Source organism: Schistocerca serialis, chromosome 6 (assembly GCF_023864345.2).
Source record: "Schistocerca serialis cubense isolate TAMUIC-IGC-003099 chromosome 6, iqSchSeri2.2, whole genome shotgun sequence".
In the NCBI taxonomy this organism is placed as follows: Eukaryota; Metazoa; Arthropoda; class Insecta; order Orthoptera; family Acrididae; genus Schistocerca; species Schistocerca serialis.
The window spans coordinates 367,684,993-367,705,707 of NC_064643.1; the positions used below are offsets into that span (position 1 = coordinate 367,684,993).

General features: G+C 39.2%; 1 protein-coding gene across 1 annotated transcript in view; it reads left to right on the forward strand.

Moving 5' to 3' along the window:
- LOC126483959 (non-lysosomal glucosylceramidase) overlaps positions 1-20,715 on the forward strand; it is a 262,802-nt gene that overhangs the window by 152,452 nt on the left and 89,635 nt on the right. Inside the window, exons 9-11 of the mRNA XM_050107254.1 lie at positions 4,608-4,733; positions 12,492-12,608; positions 19,961-20,205. Coding sequence (XP_049963211.1) covers positions 4,608-4,733; positions 12,492-12,608; positions 19,961-20,205 — 488 coding nt within the window. The remainder of the gene's footprint in view (positions 1-4,607; positions 4,734-12,491; positions 12,609-19,960; positions 20,206-20,715) is intronic.

Genomic DNA, 20,715 nt, shown 5'->3' on the forward strand with positions numbered 1-20,715 from the left:
TGCATTCGTATTTTAACAAATTCCGACATGATTTCTCTCATTAACTTTGGAAGTAGAAAGAGTTCTTTTGAGTCTGTTGTTGTTGTTGTTGCTGTCTTCAGTCTAAAGACTGTTTTGATGCAACTCTAGTTACTACTCTATCGTGCGCTAGCTTCTTCATCTCCGAGTAACTACTGCAATGTACATCCTCCTAAATATGCTTACTTCCCTAATAATTTATCATTTTAACATATCCTTTTGCTTTTTTCGTATATACATTACAAAACTCTAATTTTTTTGCCACAGATTAAGGAGTTTAAATAACACAGAATACACACTTCATAATTGCAGATTCACAGTTACATAATATAAATCTACTTCTAATCGATATAAGTGTTACACCTTATATAGACCCTCTATATACTCGTTCCATCTTTCAGCTTTTCCTTCTTTGTTTAGGACTGGTTTTCCATCTGGATTCTTGATACTCGTATAGGTGCTTCTCTTTTCTCCAAAGACCTCTTTAATTTTCCTGTAGGTGGTATCTGTCTTTCGCTTAGTGATACATGGTTCTAAATCCTTACATTTGTCCTGTACCCATTCCTGCTTATTCGTTTTACGGTTTGTCACATCCCATTTTTAAGATGTTTGTATTCCCTATTGTTTACTTCATTTCCTGCATTTTTATGTTTTCTACTTTCATCAGTTAAATTCAGTACCTCCTGTGTTATCCAAGGGGTTTTTAAAAGACCTTGTCTTTTTACCTATTTGATCCCTGTCTGCAATCATTATTTCATCTCTTAAAGATACCCATTTGTCATCTGTCATATTCCTTTCCTTTGTTCTAGCCAACCATTGCCTAATGCTCTTTCTGAGACTCTCAACAACCTCTGGTTCTTTCAACTTTCCAGGTCCCATCTCCTTAATTTGCTGCCTTTTTGCTATTTATTCAGTTTTAATCTACAGTTCATAACTAATAAATTGTGATTGCAGTCCATAATGCCCCTGGAAATGTCTTACAATTTAAAATCTGGTTCGTTAATCTCTGTCTAACCATTATACAATCAATCTGTAATCTTCCATCATCTCTATGTCTCTTCCACTTGTACAACTTTGTTTCATGATTTGTAAACCAAGTATTAGTGATCGTTAATTTATGCTCTGTGCAAAATTACAACAGGTGACTTACTCTTTCATTCCTTTCCCCCATTCAGTATTTATCTACTATTTTTCCTTATACTCCTTTTCCTACAAATGGATTCCAGTCCCCCATCACTATTAAGTTTTTGTCTCTCTTAACTATCTGAGTAACTTCCTTTACCTCATTTATTTCTTCACTGTCTGTGCACCTAGGTGGCGTACAGACTTGTACTACTACAGTAAATGAGGGCTTCGTGTCTGTCTTGACTACAATAATGCTTTCACAATGCTGTTTGTAGTTAATTAGCCATGCTCCTGTTTTATTATTTATTATTAAACCTATTCTAGCATTACCCCTATCTAATTTTGTATTTATAACCCTGTATTCACCTGACCAAAAATCCTGTTCCTCCTGCCACCAAACTTCATTAATTCCCACTATCTCTAACTGTAGCCTATTCATTTCACTTTTTAAATTTTCTAACCTACCTACTCGATTAAAGGGTGTAACATTCCATGCTCCAATCCATAGAATGCTTTCAGCTGTTTGCAGTAGCAGCATGTTGTTGTTGTTGTGGTCTTCAGTCCTGAGACTGGTTTGATGCAGCTCTCCATGCTACTCTATCCTGTGCAAGTTTCTTCATCTCCCAGTACCTACTGCAACCTACATCCTTCTGAATCTGCTTAGTGTATTGATCTCTTGGTCTCCCTCTACGATTTTTACCCTCCACGCTGCCCTCCAATGCTAAATTTGTGATCCCTTGATGCCTCAAAACATGTCCTGCCAACCGATCCCTTCTTCTAGTCAAGTTGTGCCACAAACTTCTCTTCTCCCCAATCCTATTCAGTACCTCCTCATTAGTTACGTGATCTACCCACCTTATCTTCAGCATTCTTCTGTAGCACCACATCGAAAGCTTCTATTCTCTTCTTGTCCAAACTAGTTATCGTCCATGTTTCACTTTCATACATGGCTACACTCCATACAAATACTTTCAGAAATGACTTCCTGACACTTAAATCTATACTCGATGTTAACAAATTTCTCTTCTTCAGAAACGATTTCCTTGCCATTGCCAGTCTTCATTTTATATCCTCTCTACTTCGACCATCATCAGTTATTTTACTCCCTAAATAGCAAAACTCCTTTACTACTTTAAGTGTCTCATTTCCTAATCTAATCCCCTCAGCATCACCCGATTTAATTTGACTACATTCCATTATCCTTGTTTTGCTTTTGTTGATGTTCATCTTAAATCCTCCTTTCAAGACACTGTCCATTCCGTTCAACTGCTCTTCCAAGTCCTTTGTTGTCTCTGACAGAATTACAATGTCATCGGCGAACCTCAAAGTTTTTACTTCTTCTCCATGAATTTTAATACCTACTCCGATTTTTCTTTTGTTTCCTTTACTGCTTGCTCAATATACAGATTGAATAACATTGGGGAGAGGCTACAACCCTGTCTCACTCCTTTCCCAACCACTGCTTCCCTTTCATGCCCCTCGACTCTTATAACTGCCATCTGGTTTCTGTACAAATTGTAAATAGCCTTTCGCTCCTTGTATTTTACCCCTGCCACCTTCAGAATTTGAAAGAGAGTATTCCAGTTAACGTTGTCAAAAGCTTTCTCTAAGTCTACAAATGCTAGAAACGTAGGTTTGCCTTTTCTTAATCTTTCTTCTAAGATAAGTCGTAAGGTTAGTATTGCCTCACGTGTTCCAACATTTCTATGGAATCTAAACTGATCTTCCCCGAGGTCCACTTCTACCAGTTTTTCCATTCGTCTGTAAAGAATTTGCGTTAGTATTTTGCAGCTGTGACTTATTAAACTGATAGTTCGGTAATTTTCACATCTGTCAACACCTGCTTTCTTGGGGATTGGAATTATTATATTCTTCTTGAAGTCTGTGGGTATTTCGCCTGTCTCACACATCTTGCTCACCAGATGGTAGAGTTTTGTCATGACTGGCCCCCAAGGCCATCAGTAGTTCTAATGGAATGTTGTCTACTCCCAGGGCCTTGTTTCGACTCAGGTCTTTCAGTGCTCTGTCAAACTCTTCACGCAGTATCTTATCTCCCAATTCATCTTCATCTACATCCTCTTCCATTTCCATAATATTGTCCTCAAGTACATCGCCCTTGTATAAACCCTCTATATACTCCTTCCACCTTTCTGCCTTCCCTTCTTTGCTTAGAACTGGGTTGCCATCTGAGCTCTTGATATTCATAAAAGTGGTTCTCTTCTCTCCGAAAGTCTCTTTAATTTTCCTGTAGGCAGTATCTATCTTACCCCTAGTGAGACAAGCCTCTACATCCTTACATTTGTCCTCTAGCCATCCCTGCTTAGCCATTTTGCACTTCCTGTCAATCTCATTTTTGAGACGTTTGTATTCCTTTTTGCCTGCTTCATTTAACTGCATTTTTATATTTTCTCCTTTCATCAATTAAATTCAGTATTTCTTCTGTTGCCCAAGGATTTCTATTAGCCCTTGTCTTTTTACCTACTTGATCGTCTGCTGCCTTCACTACTTCATCCCTCAGAGCTACCCATTCTTCTTTTACTGTATTTCTTTCCCCCATTCCTGTCAATTGTTCCCTTATGCTCTCCCTGAAGCAGCATATCAAGGCTATTTTGGTAGATGTTACAAGGCGAGATTAGTCAGTCACACCCACACTATTGTCCTTGCCTTATTCAGAACCATACAGTTGTCTGGTCTCTGGACAAATACCTCTCTGTTGTGGTTGAACCTATAGTATGGCTATCTGTATCACTGACGCATACAAACCTCCTCGCCAGTACCGAGGTTCGTCATTCATGGGGGGATTTTGACATTCTAAAGATAAAATTTATTTCATTAAGCTTTTCCACATCAAGTTGTTATAAATCCACAGTCAAAATTACACAGTTTAGATCTCTTAGAATCATTTACTACACAAGTGGAATCTGGACACGAAGGCTGGTATTATTGAGTTTCAAGTTTTGTAGGTAGACGTGATGTTGTTAGTGGAAGCACTCTGGATTTTGTATTGGCAACTTGCCATGGTAATAGGATCAGCAGTTATGACCTTCAGTATTGTGTGTTCGATGGTTTAGTTCATGTCGGTGTTGGGCAGTCATTCTGTTTGTTTGCACTTGTTTCTGACTTTCTCATGTTGTGAGTAAATTTCTGCAATACAATAGGAAACCCACTAAACCTGTAATTCAGCAACTGTATCATAGAGACTGATTAGCTATTTGCTTCTGTATAAGTTTATCTCGTGCTTAACACATTGTGTCTCTCTTGATTAGTTTACATTCCATTTATATTTAGCCCCTTGTTTTACAACCCTTATGGTTTTTTTTTAAATACTTTGACCTTATTTGGATGCTGTTGTGCACTTTTCTCCCCTCTCTTTGCCATTCCATTTGTTGTTTTTCATCTAACTGTTTCTGTCCTTTTACTTTAATATTTGTTACTGAGTTATTAACATGAAATTTTTGCCACAGGTACTACACAAAATATTTTGGCAAAGAAGGAAATGCAGCACCTTCAATGTGTTCATACTTATTTGATAATTATAAATGCTGGGAAAATGAAATTGAAGTATGGCAGAAACCAGTCCTTTCAGATTTGTAAGTAGATAATATACTGTTTCCACACTGATCATGATCATCTGTTTTATCTCGCTATGTAAGTAGTCTGATGCTTCTGAATATCTGGGTCTGTGAAGCAATTCTGTACATCACAATTGATGCTTTCGTGTTCGTGTGTGCCAGAACTGACTGAGAAAATGAAATTTAGCTCACATTTATTGTGGGGGTGACATGTTCCAATAACTGCAATCACAGTAAAGGTACTGAAATGAATAAAACGTTTAAAATGCTCAAACACGCGGCTTGCTGTTGCATGTAGTGACATTATAAATAGCGCATAAAAATGATTACCATCACTTTCACATTAACAGTGTAGACAGAAAACTGGTTACCACATGGGTACCCAACTTTATAGGAATGATGCGCAGGCTGTGCACTGCAGGATTTGCATTGTTGGTAGTGTTATTGTCATGAGTTACCATTAGGCACTGGTACTGGTACAGTGACATAGGATTGAAACACAAGCATCAGTGTGCATTACAGTTGCAGTCAGTCAGCGTGGGTCTGTACAAGGTGAGCAAGGCTTTACTGGTAAAGCTGTGTTATTTAAACAACAGCAATAGTGCTGCTGCTCTCCCTGAGTATTGATGCATTAAAGGCATGTGGAGAGGTACTCTTTGCACACTGGGCTTGAAGAACATGATTTGGAGTTCGAATTTACTGATGACTGGGGAGACGCTGACAGCCAATGCATCAAAAATTGTTGAAGAAGTTACCGTTGGCATGGCTGAGAAGGCTGGACTCAGTATGTGATCTTCAAACAGTGCACAACAGCTGACCATCCCATGACCCACCATTCGAAAAGTGCTGCGAACAGTTGTGGAATGGTATCCAGGCTGTTGAGGATGCAGATGGTCATCACATTGAGCATTGTTTGTAACCTTCAACATGAATATGGTACCCCGTTAACTATTGTTACCCTCTTGTGTGAAAATTAAAATATGTTTCTTTCAATGGTTTATTCATTATTACTCTACCACCAACCATGCAAATGTTTCCACAAAGTTTCATTGTCTTACGACTACTTGTTATTCAAGGGTTCCCTCTCAAGTGGCAAAATTTCAATTATAACCACCCTGTACAACAGCCAATTTTGTCGATGGTGAAATGGGCTTTCACGGTTTGTTAATACCACCCAAGGGTGAATGACGGAAGGTGTGGACCAAAGGGATTTGAGGCACTTCATTCACTGTTTATTTTTTTACAACACACTTCTTTATTAATAACATTGATAATACTTTTAAAAGGAAACAACACAACAGGCCTTGTAAATCCCCTAACTGAATAAGTGAACAACTAAAAATAATCGTTAATATGTTTAGGAACACAATAAACTTCAACTCACAAATAGCATTCAGTTGTTTACTAATTAATTAAATGTCTGTTCAAGGCAATTTCCCCACATAATCAACACAACTTGAAACCAGAATTCAATACACTTCCTTACTATTAAATGCCTGCTTAAGTTAATGGCTATACATAGTAACCTCTGAACAACAATTCAGTTGACTTAAAAACACAACCACCTAAACATGTTTACAGAATTATGGGAAAGAAATGCATATACACCTTCTGTTTAGCAAATGAACCACTTTCGGCCTGAGCCACCAACAACATAAGTCGTTCTCATTACCCACATAGAGCCACTCTGGGGTACTGGAAGCAACACATAAGTCTTCCACGTGTACACCAAAGGCACGGTTTCCCAGACTGTAAGCCGTAAGAAACCAGTCAACACGCTCCTGCCACCAAGTACAGGCAGGCGTTGGGGTAGTAAACAATGCCTGCTATGGTGGGTGGGCGCGACTACGTAACTGATTGCCACAGTGGGTCGGTTCCTCCCGCAGCCTCTGCGAAGACCAGTGGCAAAATTAATGAAATTAGCACCACCTGTGACACAAAGGGCAAGCAACTCGGCAACGTAATAAGGACTTAAGTTATTTGCATATACAACGTGTCCAAAACATCTATCCACAACTTCCAGCACCTCAGAGGACACCACTTAACACACTGAATTCAGAGTCATCTAAACATACCGCGCAGTCTGCGCAAAACCAAATAAATTTCCTGCATGAGCACACTACGCTTAAAATAAGGAGTATTAATTTAACACAACATACAACTTCTAAATCTCCAGGTGACTGGCCTGGACTCATGAAATGGATCTACCAACACATCATCCTGGCCAATAAACCGCCTCCGCTCTCCACTTGTGAGGCACAAATAGGATATGTCCTGCAACACACTGATTAAAATATCTCAAACAGTGTCCGTTACAAGATTAACACTCAGTGTCACAGGGAAACATTAATCAGAAACAGACATCGGTTCATTACAATAAACGCACGCCCTTTATCATTTTCCCATTCAGAGTGGCGTGAAACAATAACACTTAAGCAGAGAAGTATGAATGCATTTGAGCAATTCAGTGACTGACAACAACAAAGTTTTTAAATGCAGAGCACAAGTCCTCACAGGATAAACGCAGCCTTGCGCAATGGACTCCTAATAGTAAGGTCAAGCGTCCAAAAGCACACTGCTCAATAAATACACCACAACGGCAAGCACACTCAGTAATCGCCAGAACGATGGACACTGAGAACAAAGTGCTGCTTATATCCAAACCAACTGTGCTCGCAATGGCATCACATCAGTCACAGAGCCATAGAGACGAGAATGTAGTCACTAGAAGCAAACTGTAAATCCATCAGAGACAAGGAAGCAGCATGTTCGCGACAGCATCGGCGCCTCCACCCACCAAGTCCGCCGCGAACGCCCAAACACAATCAGGTAACGTGGCAAACTTTCCTCTTGCCACCACACACGGCGTCGGCAGACACGACTTCACTCTTCGCGCACTACTGCCTATCTCACTGTTTCTGCTTGCCCTCCAAAATCCAACCACTCAACTGTCACAGGTGCCTCGCCGGCTTCCACCACGAGGGGGCGCCACTTCTCTCTTTCCTCCACGATACAGCGATAATATTATATGCGGTACATTCAATAGATCAAACCCGAGCCGCCACGGCTCAGATGGAGCCTCATGGTTCCACTGTAGAAGGTTCATCTGCAACATAAGTTGCCTATGTTAAATATCCTGCCAATGCAACTTTTTAATAATGGTGCATGTTCTACTGGCATTGCCAAGAAGCATAAAATATGTAAAAATAAAAGTAAAAAATCTGAAATGTTTAGCTAAAAAACAATTTTTATTAACAATCTCATATAACAGAATGGTATTTAGAATTTATATTTTTTCTGTAATATGTAATTAAAAATTAGAAGACATATATTTTTCATAAAAAAATGACAGATATGTGTCAGCTAGGATATACTTCATGAATTTTATATTTTAATGATGTAAGTTTTAGATCTGGGGAAAAAAAGAGTGAGAAAAGACTGACTGAAATGAAATGTGAATCAACAATTACCATTCCCTTTTTCATCTGTGTGTACGTATTTTACACTTCACAGAAATGCTTGTAGAACATGCACCATTGGTAAAACATTTGCATCAAGTGGGAATCTAACCTGGATGGACCATATTGCTAGTGAGCATTCTATCACAGAGCCATGTGGCCTATCAGCAAAATGAGCCATGAATTACTGAACTGAAGTTGCTGGGATAGTTTCAAAGTTGATTTTCTCTAGAATTTTTGAGATTGCATAGAACTGCTGTTTGATATTGATATTTGAGTTTCAAAGTTCATATACTATAAATATAAAAAATTATTATAATCCAGCTGCAATGGAGGGTCTGTGTTAGCAGAATAGTATTAAAATTTTTTCTGCCAGATGTGTAAATAAAAATTAAGGACAGTTGGAGAGCTGGACAAGTAATCCATCATTATCAGTGATTGTACACTGATAAGCCTAAATATGATGACCACTGCCTACTGCGACGTTGGATACCGCCTTGTGGCATTGCGGACATGTTCTGCGATAAAAAACCTATGTAAGCAGAGCAGATACGAACAGGGAATCACACTAACGAAGATATGGTCTGCAAATGGGAAAATCCAGTGAGATAAGCGACAGTGATGAAGATCAGATTATTATTACACAGAGCCTGCGAATGAGCACCTCAAAAACAGTGAAGCTGGTTGAATGTCCACGTGCTACGTGAGTGGTCCATTATTACGCAAATTACATGACTTGTACATAGACATCTAATGCCACATACCTCCACAAACCTATCAACAAACTATGCCACATACCTCCACAAACCTATCAATAAACTACTGGATCACCTCCAGCGCGCTCACAACTCTTTTGTGAGTATGTGCTTGGCTACCATGGGCCCCCAGCCTCTGCACCATTATTTCCTTTCCACGCTATGTGCCTATACTTCTCCTATCCCTTTCTCCCTCTGCCTCTCCATCGAATGGTTTTCTTGGTGCTGACTCGGCTTGGACCCAGTTTATGACTCGACCTAGAGTTTCCACTTCTGGCATATTGTACAACTTTTCATCAAATAAAAACTCTGTACCCATTATTGGTTTTGACCTGCCAACAATTTTCAAAATTCTCCAAAAGTGTGGATTTTGTAAGGCAGGTCACCCAATGTAGTGCGTGCTCCACCTTTGGCCTTTCCGTCTGTGCATCCTCCCATTTCATACAGTAATAGACACAAAACCCAGCATGGTAACCATCCTGTTGTGGGAGATCATTGAGTACCTGCATGGTGGTAGTCCCCTGACCACACAGGGATCACACTGTTAATGCCTGAGCTGAAAACTTCACATGCTTGCCAAGGAATACATGCACATTGTGCCTGGGCCCAGGGACTCCAAGCAACAAATTACTGGCCAGGTAGCCATTGCTGAGGCTGGGTGGCACCCATGGGGACAGCCCTCATTCAGAGTGTGTGGCACCATGGTGATTTCAATGCCCATAACCCTTTGTGGGGTGGACCCATGCTAAAGACCTCGCAAATACACCATAAGTAGCACCCATCGATGGAGCACCTCATGACCTTTAAGTGGCTCCATCCCTAGGGCGCCACCTAATAAAAAGTCAGAAGCAAGAATTCTTGGAATGCTATGTTTCAATCATTGGATCATGTGCCTCTCCTTAGACAGACATCTCTATGCAGGTGTATCTGGTATTACCTTGAATGCCACTGTCTGCAGTGACCCAGATGCAGTCACCAAACATTTTACTGTGTGCTATGCTTAAGCATCAGTGTCTGGGAATTATCAACATGCCTTTCATGTGCTAAAACAGTGGTTGGAGTGAAAGCAATTATCTTTTTCTACATGTCACCTAGAGCCATATAATGCTCCCTTCAGTGTCCTTGCCAACTGCCACAATACAGCCCCAGAGCCAGACTGTATCTACAATCAAATGATAAGCACCTACTGGTGGACTGTCAACATCATATCCTTGTCATCTTTAACTGCATCTGGAGGGAGAGCGAGTTCCCATCGCAGTGATGAGAAAGCGCCATTGGCCCAGTACTAAACCAGGTAAGCACCCTCTAGAGATGGACAAGTTATCACCCAATAAGTCTCACCAATGTTTTTTGTAAGTTGCTTGAATGAATGGTGAGCTGGTAGCCGTGTTGACTTCTTGAGTCTTGGAGTCTTCTGGCTCTGTCTCAGGGTGGTTTTCACCAAGATCATTCCACTACTGATAATCTGGCTTACCTGGAGTCTGCCTTCTGAACAACTTTTGTCCAACGTCGACACCTTATAGCTGTCTTTTTGAACCTGCAAAAGGTTTATGACACCACATGCGAACATACCACGTGCTACATTACATGAGTGGGGTCTCCAAGGTCTGCTCCTGATTTTCATCCAGAACTTCCTGTTTCACTGTTCATTCCGGGTTAGAGTTGATGCTTCCCACAGTACCCCCAAATCCAAGTGAACAGGTTTTCTCAGGGCTCTGCCTGGAGTGTCCCTCACTTTCTAGTAGCCATCAATGGTCTAGCAGCAGCTGTGGGTTTCTCAGTATCACCCTCCTTGTATGCTGACGACTTTCGTCTATACTGTTCTGCCTTTAGTGTAGGTGTCGATGAATGTCGGCTGCAGGGTACCACATGAAAGGCACAGGCATGGACCCTCACCCTTGGCTTTCAATTTTCTGCTGCCAAGACTCACATTGTGCACTTCTTTTGATATTGTACCATTCACCCACAACCAGAACTTTATCTCAATGACCAACTACACAGTGTAGTGGAGACTAATCGCTTTTTAGGACTGGTCTTTGATTCTCGGTCGACATGGATTTCCCATTTCCACCAGCTTTAGGGCAAGTGCAGGCTGCACCTTAATACACTACACTGCCTGAGTTACACCAGCTGGGGTGCACATCGCACTAGACTTCTGCAGTTTCATAAAGCCCCAATAGAATCCCACCTCAATTATCGGAGTCTGGCATACAGTTCAACATCCCCTCAGCATTGTAGATATTGGGTTCGACTTGCAACAGAAGCCTCTCTAACTAGCCCTGTGAACATTTTACTCGTGAAGCTGGGGTCCGTCCATTGTGAATCAAGTGCAAACAACAGCTTGTCAGTTATGCTATCCATGTTGGCAACTCCCCTAAGCACTCGAACTACATGTCTGCTCTTTCCAAAACCAGTAATCCAACTCCCGCAATGGTGGGCACTATCAGGATAACAGAAGCATAATTCATCCAGTCTTTCAACAATATAAAACAAAAATGACAGAACAGTGCAAAACACAGAAGAACTACTAAACCACATAAAAGACTTATATATTTCATATGCAGTTATGTTGGTCTCATTTGATGTGAAAAACATGTAGCCCACAATTCCAGTCAAAGAAGTAATCAAGATAATAGAACAAGACTTAGATACTTACAATTAGTTACCACAAAGTACATAACAGAGATAAGTACCCTGTCACACCTCATCACTGACTAAAATTACCTTAAATTCAGTTCTATTTATGAGAAGAAGGATTGCATATGGGATCTCCAATTTCAGAAAAATTTGCAAATATCTTCATCAACAAAATAGAAGAAATAATTTTCCAGAAAATAGTACCAGAAAAATTCAATATACTTTATTGGTGGGGTTACATGGATGACATCCTCTGCTTGGTAGATGAACCAGAAAATAAAATAGAACAACTACATGCAGAGATACACACATTACACAAAAACATAAGGTTGCTAGATATATCCATCTCAAAGAAAACAGGAAAAACACAACAACAGACACAAGATTACATCACTCATCTAAGCACCCACAGGCCCAAGAAGAATCTGCCTCAGATTTATGATCAACAGATTAAACACAATGCCAGCTGACAAACATAACTATAATAAGGAGCTGCATATAATTATTTAGATAGCAAATAATAATGGATACCAAGAATCCCTAGTAACGAAACTGAACAAAAAACCTAGAAAAACAGAAAAATAAGAATAAAAAACCACACAAATAATCCAGAGATCCATGCCACTCTCTCTCTCTCTCTCTCTCTCTCTCTCTCTCTCTCTCTCTCTCTCTCTCTCTCTCTTTTTCTCTCTCACTGGAGAAGTCATGAGTGCTGCCTTTTCAGTGGTCCAGCAACTGTTTCGTCACTGATTTTCTAGTCTAATAATTGAAAATAATACACATTAATTGTACAAGTCTTCACTAGTGATGTTACTGCTGCACTAAATATTCGTTTGATTACATTCTTTAGCATGAGTACTACTTGTCCAAAGTCATAACAAGCCTCTGATTTCACTTTTTCAAATTACGATATGTTTCTGTTTCAGAAATCTGCCTGATTGGTACAAAAGTGCATTGTTTAATGAACTATATTATGTATCAGATGGAGGATCTGTCTGGTTGGACATGGATTTTACAGACAGCAAGTACCCAAAAGATCCTAGGTAAGCTTTAGCTAGTCATTCAGTTATACAGTAAAATCTGTTCTCATAGAATGTTACTTTCTTCCTAAATTTGTGTGTCAGTTTAATGGTTATGTTTCATTGTAGTACCAATTAACTGCTGATTCCTTTAAGAATTGTACTTCCATGTGTAGAACAGCTTCAGATATCATTAATTTACAGATCAGTTAAGGTGTTAAATATTTGTCTTGAAACATGTAAGTGCAAAAAATTTTAGGAAAGGTTTGATATTGTGTGTTAATTTTGTTGAAAATCATTAAGTGCTCGCATTCTCAAATACCGGATGAGGGAAGTCCTTGTATTTCCTGGTGTGTCATTTGCAGTGCCTTGAGAGACACTCACGCTGTTTTTTACTGTAGTACTTGTGTTATTGTTTGAAACTTTTAACAGAAAAGAAATGAATAGATAATGATAGCATTTTAAATTTTTAAAGTAGGCCAGTAATCATGTGAAATATTGAAAATAGCATTTTTGTTGATTCTGCGCTGCAACTGGTACTGAGTTTTGTGTTCCGGATAGTGTTTTAGTAATATAAATACTTTATGTTTTTGATTTTATATGAAGTCTGGCCTATACCTGGAAAAGCAACTTCACTGTAGCTCAAAACTGTGTGCTGGATTGGAACTCAAAACTAGGCAGTCATCTCTCATGGGAAATGAATAGTCTTAATATTTGCATGATTCAGGGTTGTGTTGTGGCCTGCTCACAACTTCATTGTGTCAGAAATGTAGAAAAGCTAAAATAACAGGTAGAATGGAAGATAAGGTTGCTGATCACATTCCTTATGAATGTTTTTTTTTACTTGTCTAGTAATTTTGGGTAACATCTGTGGTCAAAATATATTGTGCCAGGGAGGGGGGCTTTATTTAATGTACAGGGTTATCTCCTCTAAGTACTTAATGATGCACTACAGAAAATTGCAAAAGTTCTTTCACCATCAAAATAGCAATAACCATGTACTACCTAGAATTTCCAAGAATATAATGAAAATGTTTTGTTGGGAACATCATTAGTCATGGATCAAATAAACTTCATAAGGCAAATGGTATTAAACTCCATTTTGACAGTAACTGCAAGACACATGATATTAGAGTGAAATCATTAGCCCTTAAATTCAAGTATTTCTTTCTGAAAATGTCCAGAAAAGAATGGACTTTCAAAAGAGGCTCCATTGTATTTACTTAAGGGGGTTCAGAATGGAGTTCTGCAAAAATCTCTTAAGAGATTATTGATATATACCATACAAAGAAATTGAAAATTCCCAGATATGTTCAAATAACTTAGGGGTGACGTTGTCAACCACCGCTGATATTTCGACAGGAGCACACCCTACCATTCTCAAGGCACAACTGCAAGGAGGAAGCAATGTGCAAGGGAATTTAATACATCGGTTCACGGAGGAGAAACAAGGAAGATACCACACACAGAACAAGTAACCGCAAAGTCAACACACAACCAAAGATAACCAACATCAGAAATATCGATAGTGACTATTAATGAACAGGTGAGGTAGCACTAATTCTGTCCCTCTGGTTTTTGATGACAGATAGAGCCAGATTCCAAGCAGCATTTAAACAAAATCCACCATCTCTGTTTATAAGGTTGCTTGATAGTTTGATTTCAACAGCTTCCTTAATAACACTATCCCAATAGCTGTACGTGCAAGCCAAAATCTCCGTGTTGTTGTATTCCATAGGATGACCGGTGACAAGGCAATGTTCTGCAATAGCGGATTTGCTCGGCTGTTGTAAGCGTGTGTGACACTTATGTTCAATACACCAGTCTTCTACAGTCCTGATTGTCTGACCAATATATGACATGCCACAATTGCAGGGAATACGATAGACACCAGCCTTACGCAAACCAAGATCATCTTTTACAGATGCCAACAGGCCCTTAATCTTAGAAGGTGGTCGAAAAACACATTTGGCATCATATTTCCACAAAATACAGCCAATCCTGTTGGAAATGCTTCCTGCGTAAGGCAAAAAGGCCGTAGGCTTATGTGCCATTTCGTTGCTGTCTTCACTCACCTGTCGCACAGAATGCTGATACCACACAACACGTTTGATCTGCCTCTCACTATAACCATTCTGATGAAAGGTGACTTCGAGATGTGATAGCTCAGCTGCTAAACTTTCCGGGTCTGAGATAATGTGGGCCTTGTGAACCAAGGTATGAAGTACTACTTCATGCTGAGCTGGATGGTGACAACTATCAGCTTGCAGATACAAGTCCGTGTGAGTGAATATGCCCTCAACTGCCCAAAATTATTCTTCTTTTTTTCTTCACTTTATGGAATGGGCTTCAATCTTGTATTGTTGTCTTCCTAAGTTGTACTACATTTCTTCTACAGCTGTTTTATAAGTTAGTGGTAATTTGGGCAGTCATGTTTTGTACATATCCCATGTGAATTAACACAACATGCTGTGATATTTAATTACTCTGTATTCAGTTTAATGCATTGTGCATCCAGCTTTTATTACATTGTTTAATTAAATCTGCTTATTTAGTCACAGCAGTTGATTTACATTAAAAAACTTTGTTTCTGAACAGCAGAGACCTTGTGATTGTGCAGCCAACTGCTGCATACAGATATCATTAATACTGTATTATCACCTTGTGGCAGTTCTATGTCATTTTCACCATTTACACATCTTAAATGTGGTAGTAGGATCACTGTAAATAAACAATGAAAATTATTCTTATTTGATGTTGCGTGACTATAGAAGAATAGAAACTATTTAAATTGCTGTATTGTGTATATATTTACATCTTTATGACGTTGAATGATTAATTTGCAAGTGAGTTTTACTTTTTCCTTGGTTCATATCATTGAGAACCACTTTGGTTAGAATCTTGGATGTGAACCTAACATTAATCTTGAGCATTTATGCACAAGCTTTGTATCTTAGCTGAATATAACATAATTAGAGAGAGAGAGAGAAATCCACTCACCTTTTGGTGGCAAAATAAAATGCACATAAAAGCTGTGTCTCCCCAGAACTGCAGGTGAGGGGAGACTTGCTAGTCAGGATGAGAGGGAAAGACTGTTTGTTGGTGTCTGCAGTGGACAGGACTTAAAATGCTGAGAGCTGAAATGTGGAAGATAATGATAATAAGCAAGACAGAGATTACTGGAAAACACCATGCAAGAGTCAATAAGGGCGGGGAGCTAAGTGCCTTATACTTGATAGACATGCGGGACTGGATGAGTGGGAGGGGGGGGGGGGGGGAGGGCTATACATGTTGGAAGATAAAGGAAAGCTGTGGCCATATAAATTAATGTAAATTTAGGCCATGTGGATGGTGAGGTCAGAGCACATTTTTTAATCCCAGTTCCCACCTGCAGAGGTTTGAGAAACTGTTGTCAGTAGAGAGCATGTGGTGCAGTATGCAGCACGGTTATGACTATCAAGTTGTAGGGTGTGATCTGTGACAGAATATTGTGTATTGCCAGTACACATGTTCTGTATATGCCCGTTCATCCTAACTGATAACTTGCTGGTGGTCATACCATAGAAGGCTGTACAGTATTTACATAACAGCTCATACATGATGTGTTGTTGCACAGGTGTGTCTCCCTTTAATGATATGTGTTTCGCCAATTGCAGGTCTGGTGTAGGTGGTGCTTGAAAAGTGCATGGGGGAAGTCTTACAGCATGGATGGTCACAGGGGTAGATGCCATAGGATAGGCAAATGGATGCAGAAGGAGCATAGGATCTATTGTCGTGATTAGCAGGGGGAGGAGAACCACAGAAAGCGATTTTAGTTATGGTGGTGAAAAAGTGAGGCAGAATGGACCTCATTTCAAGGCACGGTTTTATTAAGTCACAGTCTTGTTGAAGTAGCTGATAAATACATTCAATAATGACCCAGGCTATCTGCTATAGAAACTGGCCTGATCACCATGGAATGGTCCAATCCGATATGTCACAACCCACCCCGGAAATTTTTTATTAGAGACAAATACAGGAAAAGAAATGCACTGTCAAAATTTTAGATGCTAAGACACAGCGCAAGTATTTTTTAAAAATCACACGAAGAACTGTTTATGATTGATGCGCCCACCCTACTGCCGCCAATACCAGCTCTGTAACTCTGTAACGGGCAAACCATATGCTAGCAAAGGGATAGCAACTTATGATATGATACATTTCGTGTACCAGCTGTTATGTAAACACTGTTCGGCATTCTACACTGGTATGTCTACCACCAAGTTGTTATTTAGGATCAATGGGCATAGGCGGAGAGAGTATACTGGCAACATAAAATATCCTGTTGCAGAGGATGCTCTACATGACAGATGGACCAAGTTGCCTGTTTCACCACACATGCTATTTGTATTCATTCTCCTGAAACCAATATCTCAGAACTTAGGAGGAGGGAACTGGCCTTACGTGTTCTTGGTCCTCACTGCTCACATGACCTAAATTTACATTGATTTCTGTGGTCTCAGCATTTCTTCTTAGTAACTATAACTTTTTGTCATTGCCGTTTATTTTTCTACATCATCCCCCCCCCCCCCCCCCCCCCCGCCCATTATTGCCCCCCCCCCCCCCTCTCTCTCTCTCTCTCTCTCTCTCTCTCTCTCTCTCTCTCTGCCATGTTTGATGCACTTACAAAGGAATGGTCCAATCCAACATGTCACAACCCACCCTGAAATTTTTTATTTGTGACAAATACAATAAAAGAAATGCACTGTCAAAATTTTAGCTGCTAAGACACACTGCAAGTATTTTTTTAAAATGACACAAGGAACTGCTCATGGCAGCATTTCATGCAGCACTTCCTGCCTGGTGCATGATTAGCCATGACAGATTATGTAGTGCCGATATCTGGAGTGACACAAGTGAATTTGAAGCATCTAAACCATACAAAAAATGTCACATACCATTAATGTGTTGAATAAGAGGCGGTTTGTATTGACAGCCAAACTGACTGGTCAATGCAGTGTTTGATGTTACACTACAGGCAACTTCCATTAACCATGACTTCAATTGAAATGTAATATTTGTTACATGTACAACATTTTATAGTAGTTCCTGCTTGTGATAATTTTTCCGTAATGCATATTTTAGTAATTTTTCCATAATACATATTTTAGTAATAATGAAACAATTCCTTGTTTATTCTCCATAGTTGTCACAATAAAGTGAAGTCTCATTTGATGATGAAAACATAAATTTTCCGTACACAAGGCACACTTGACAAAAGAAAAATTAATGCTTTCAGGCATGTCATGGTAGTTATGTGTTTTATTTAGACAGAATTTCCCTAGAGTAAGAATGTATACCAAGCATACTTCAAATAACTCGTAAGATGTGCCAAAGCAAACTTACATTGCACAAATGACTGATAGTTAAGAATACTGTTCTCCTGATAAATCTCAAATTACATGGAGCTATCAGAAATTATATTATCCAACAATTTTCATAGAATACATGCTACAGTCAAAAAAATCTTTATTGAGAATGATGTTGGTTGTTCGGGAGGAATGTGAGTTATATCAATAGTCTTTTCATCCTCATTCTGAAAGATTCTGCTATCATTATGTCCAGGCCAAAAGTCCAACAAGAACAGTGGATTACTTTCTACAACTGGTTAGAAACCATTTTGAATGTAATTTTAAAAATTATGCTTTCTTGTTTTTCCAGATTGTGGTAGGTAGGTTATAATATATTTGATAGTAAACATCCCTTTTTTTTTAAATTTTTGGTCATAATATACCATGAGATCCCAGAAGACAGATGAAAACCTGCAGAAACAGTAATCCACTCATACTTATCACTGTCCTTGTATGTGGATGTGCGCAACAGACTCTTGTCTTTTTTCGCCTCAGAATGATAAAGTGGGGTTTGCTCTGTATGTTCAGCATTAGACACAGCAGATGCAGGGATAGCAGCAACCCTCTTCATCATGTTAGCTATGATTTATGGCATCTCTTCTACACTTTTACAGGAAGTAAACTCCACTGTTTCATGACTCTGTGTACTGTATGATTTCTTGAATTTGCACAACCAAGCTGAAGACGACTTGGAATTGGCAATGTTCATCTTATTGTGATTTGGAGGGTCCAGTCTCATAGATCTCCGTTGGTAACGGTGCATTGTCTCCTATGAGCAGCTCTACACGGCTTGTGTCACAAGAAATCTCTTCTAAAGAACTGTTGTTCATGTTGTTTGTTTCAGTTTAGGAGTTTATGTTGGTTGTTAACGGCAGGCAATGGGACTTTGTGACCACCTGTTCAGTAAATCTTCCAGATAATTTTTCTTTCACAGTTTTGTGAGTTACATGTTGGTGCATATTTATTACTTCTTGTAAGTCTGCCTTCCATTTATACAGTTCATGGTCAGCTTTTATGAAGCAATACCAGGTTTGCACACTGCTTAACATTAAGTGTTAAACACAATGAATATTAATTCAGCTTTATCTCATTGCAAATACTTTCACTACCGCATGTCCGATTGTGCTGAGTTATGTTATCTGTTTATCAATATGCCATCAGCAAAGGCTGTGCACCTGCCATATTGCGCATGCACTGTTTGGTATAACTCTGGCGGGATGTACAATTCTGCAGCTGCCTGAAGAGGAAAAGAATTTGGTAAGGTGCAACAGTTTGTAAAAAAATGTTTACAGTGCGTCTTATCAGCCGAGGTTTTGATAGGGTCTTTCTTTCAACGTATTCTTCCAGTATAAAATATTTCAGTGCATGTTTCGAATGTCAGATTGGACAATTATATTGTTAGCTTTCTGCTCGTATTGACTCATATATGGTGCTTTTTCAGTGATCTGTGCATTGCTTATTACTCTGTCTTCCATCAGATTAAAGCTCTCAGGTTTTCAAATCTCATCTGTTACACACATCAGCAGTCTGTCTTTCCTTCTCATTCCAGCCAATAAGTCTTCCCTGACTTGGTGTTTTGGGTGACTTTTCCATAACTCTATCTGTATTTCCTCCTGCTGCCATTTGGTGAGAAGATTTTTCATCTATCCAATTATATTTCCCAACATCAATTATTTTTGTTGATATAATTTGCATTAAGTTTTAGTAACATATCCCACATGCAGTACAATTATTTATGAATCAGGCAGTTTGACTGGTGAACTACTATTAAAATCAATACATACACTTTGAAAAGTGTTCTGAGGTTTCCCTTTCTGACTGAAATTTACATTTATTAAACCTTCTGTGTTTAGTGGTCTTTGTGCATTGCTGTTTTCAGTCACTTCATGTTATTTGGTGTCATGATTTCAGTTTTATGTCAAGCTTGCTTACTAACAAGAGTTAAAAACTTTATTAATTTTCTGTACCAATCTTGTATTTTATTAGGAAAGAATATGGTCAGTTTGCATATTTGGAGGGACATGAATATCGAATGTATAATACCTATGATGTTCATTTTTATGCCTCATTTGCACTGGCTAAATTGTGGCCAAAACTGCAGGAGACTATTCAGTACAACATGCTGGATGCTATTGAAAATGAGATAGATACAGTGCGCACTCACTTGTTTGATGGACATTCCAGTAAAAGAAAAGTAAAAGATACAGTTCCACATGATATTGGTGATCCAGGTCAGTAAACTGTTAGATGTATCACAATTTTGAAATCAGCTGCTTAAACTGATCTTTACACAATATGCACATACATATATACTAGGACCTTTTTTTTTTTAAGGTGTCCCTTATTTTTACAGGAAAAAGTACTGATCGAAACTAGAAAAAGATCCTCTGAACATGTGTCCAGAAGCGTACTCTCCATGAGATATGGGCCAATCTGATCTGTGATAGTTGTCTGTCTGTTGAGGTTATTGAGGGTACTTGATATGGTTACCACTTACTCTTGCTCATCTGTCAGCCTCCCTCCTCAAAGAATCATGAAGTCATGGGAACACATCTGGCTGCCTTTGTAGTTCATCAGAGGTGTGGGTCACGTGCTCTTGTAATGTGTGCACATGGCAGTACTCATTCTTCTGTATCTGGCACGCAATATGTGGGAGATTTGCTGTGATCCTTTGTGCATGTTGTGAATGATTCCATGTCTGCATGTCACTGGAACAATCTACAAAACTTTTTGTCCCCAGA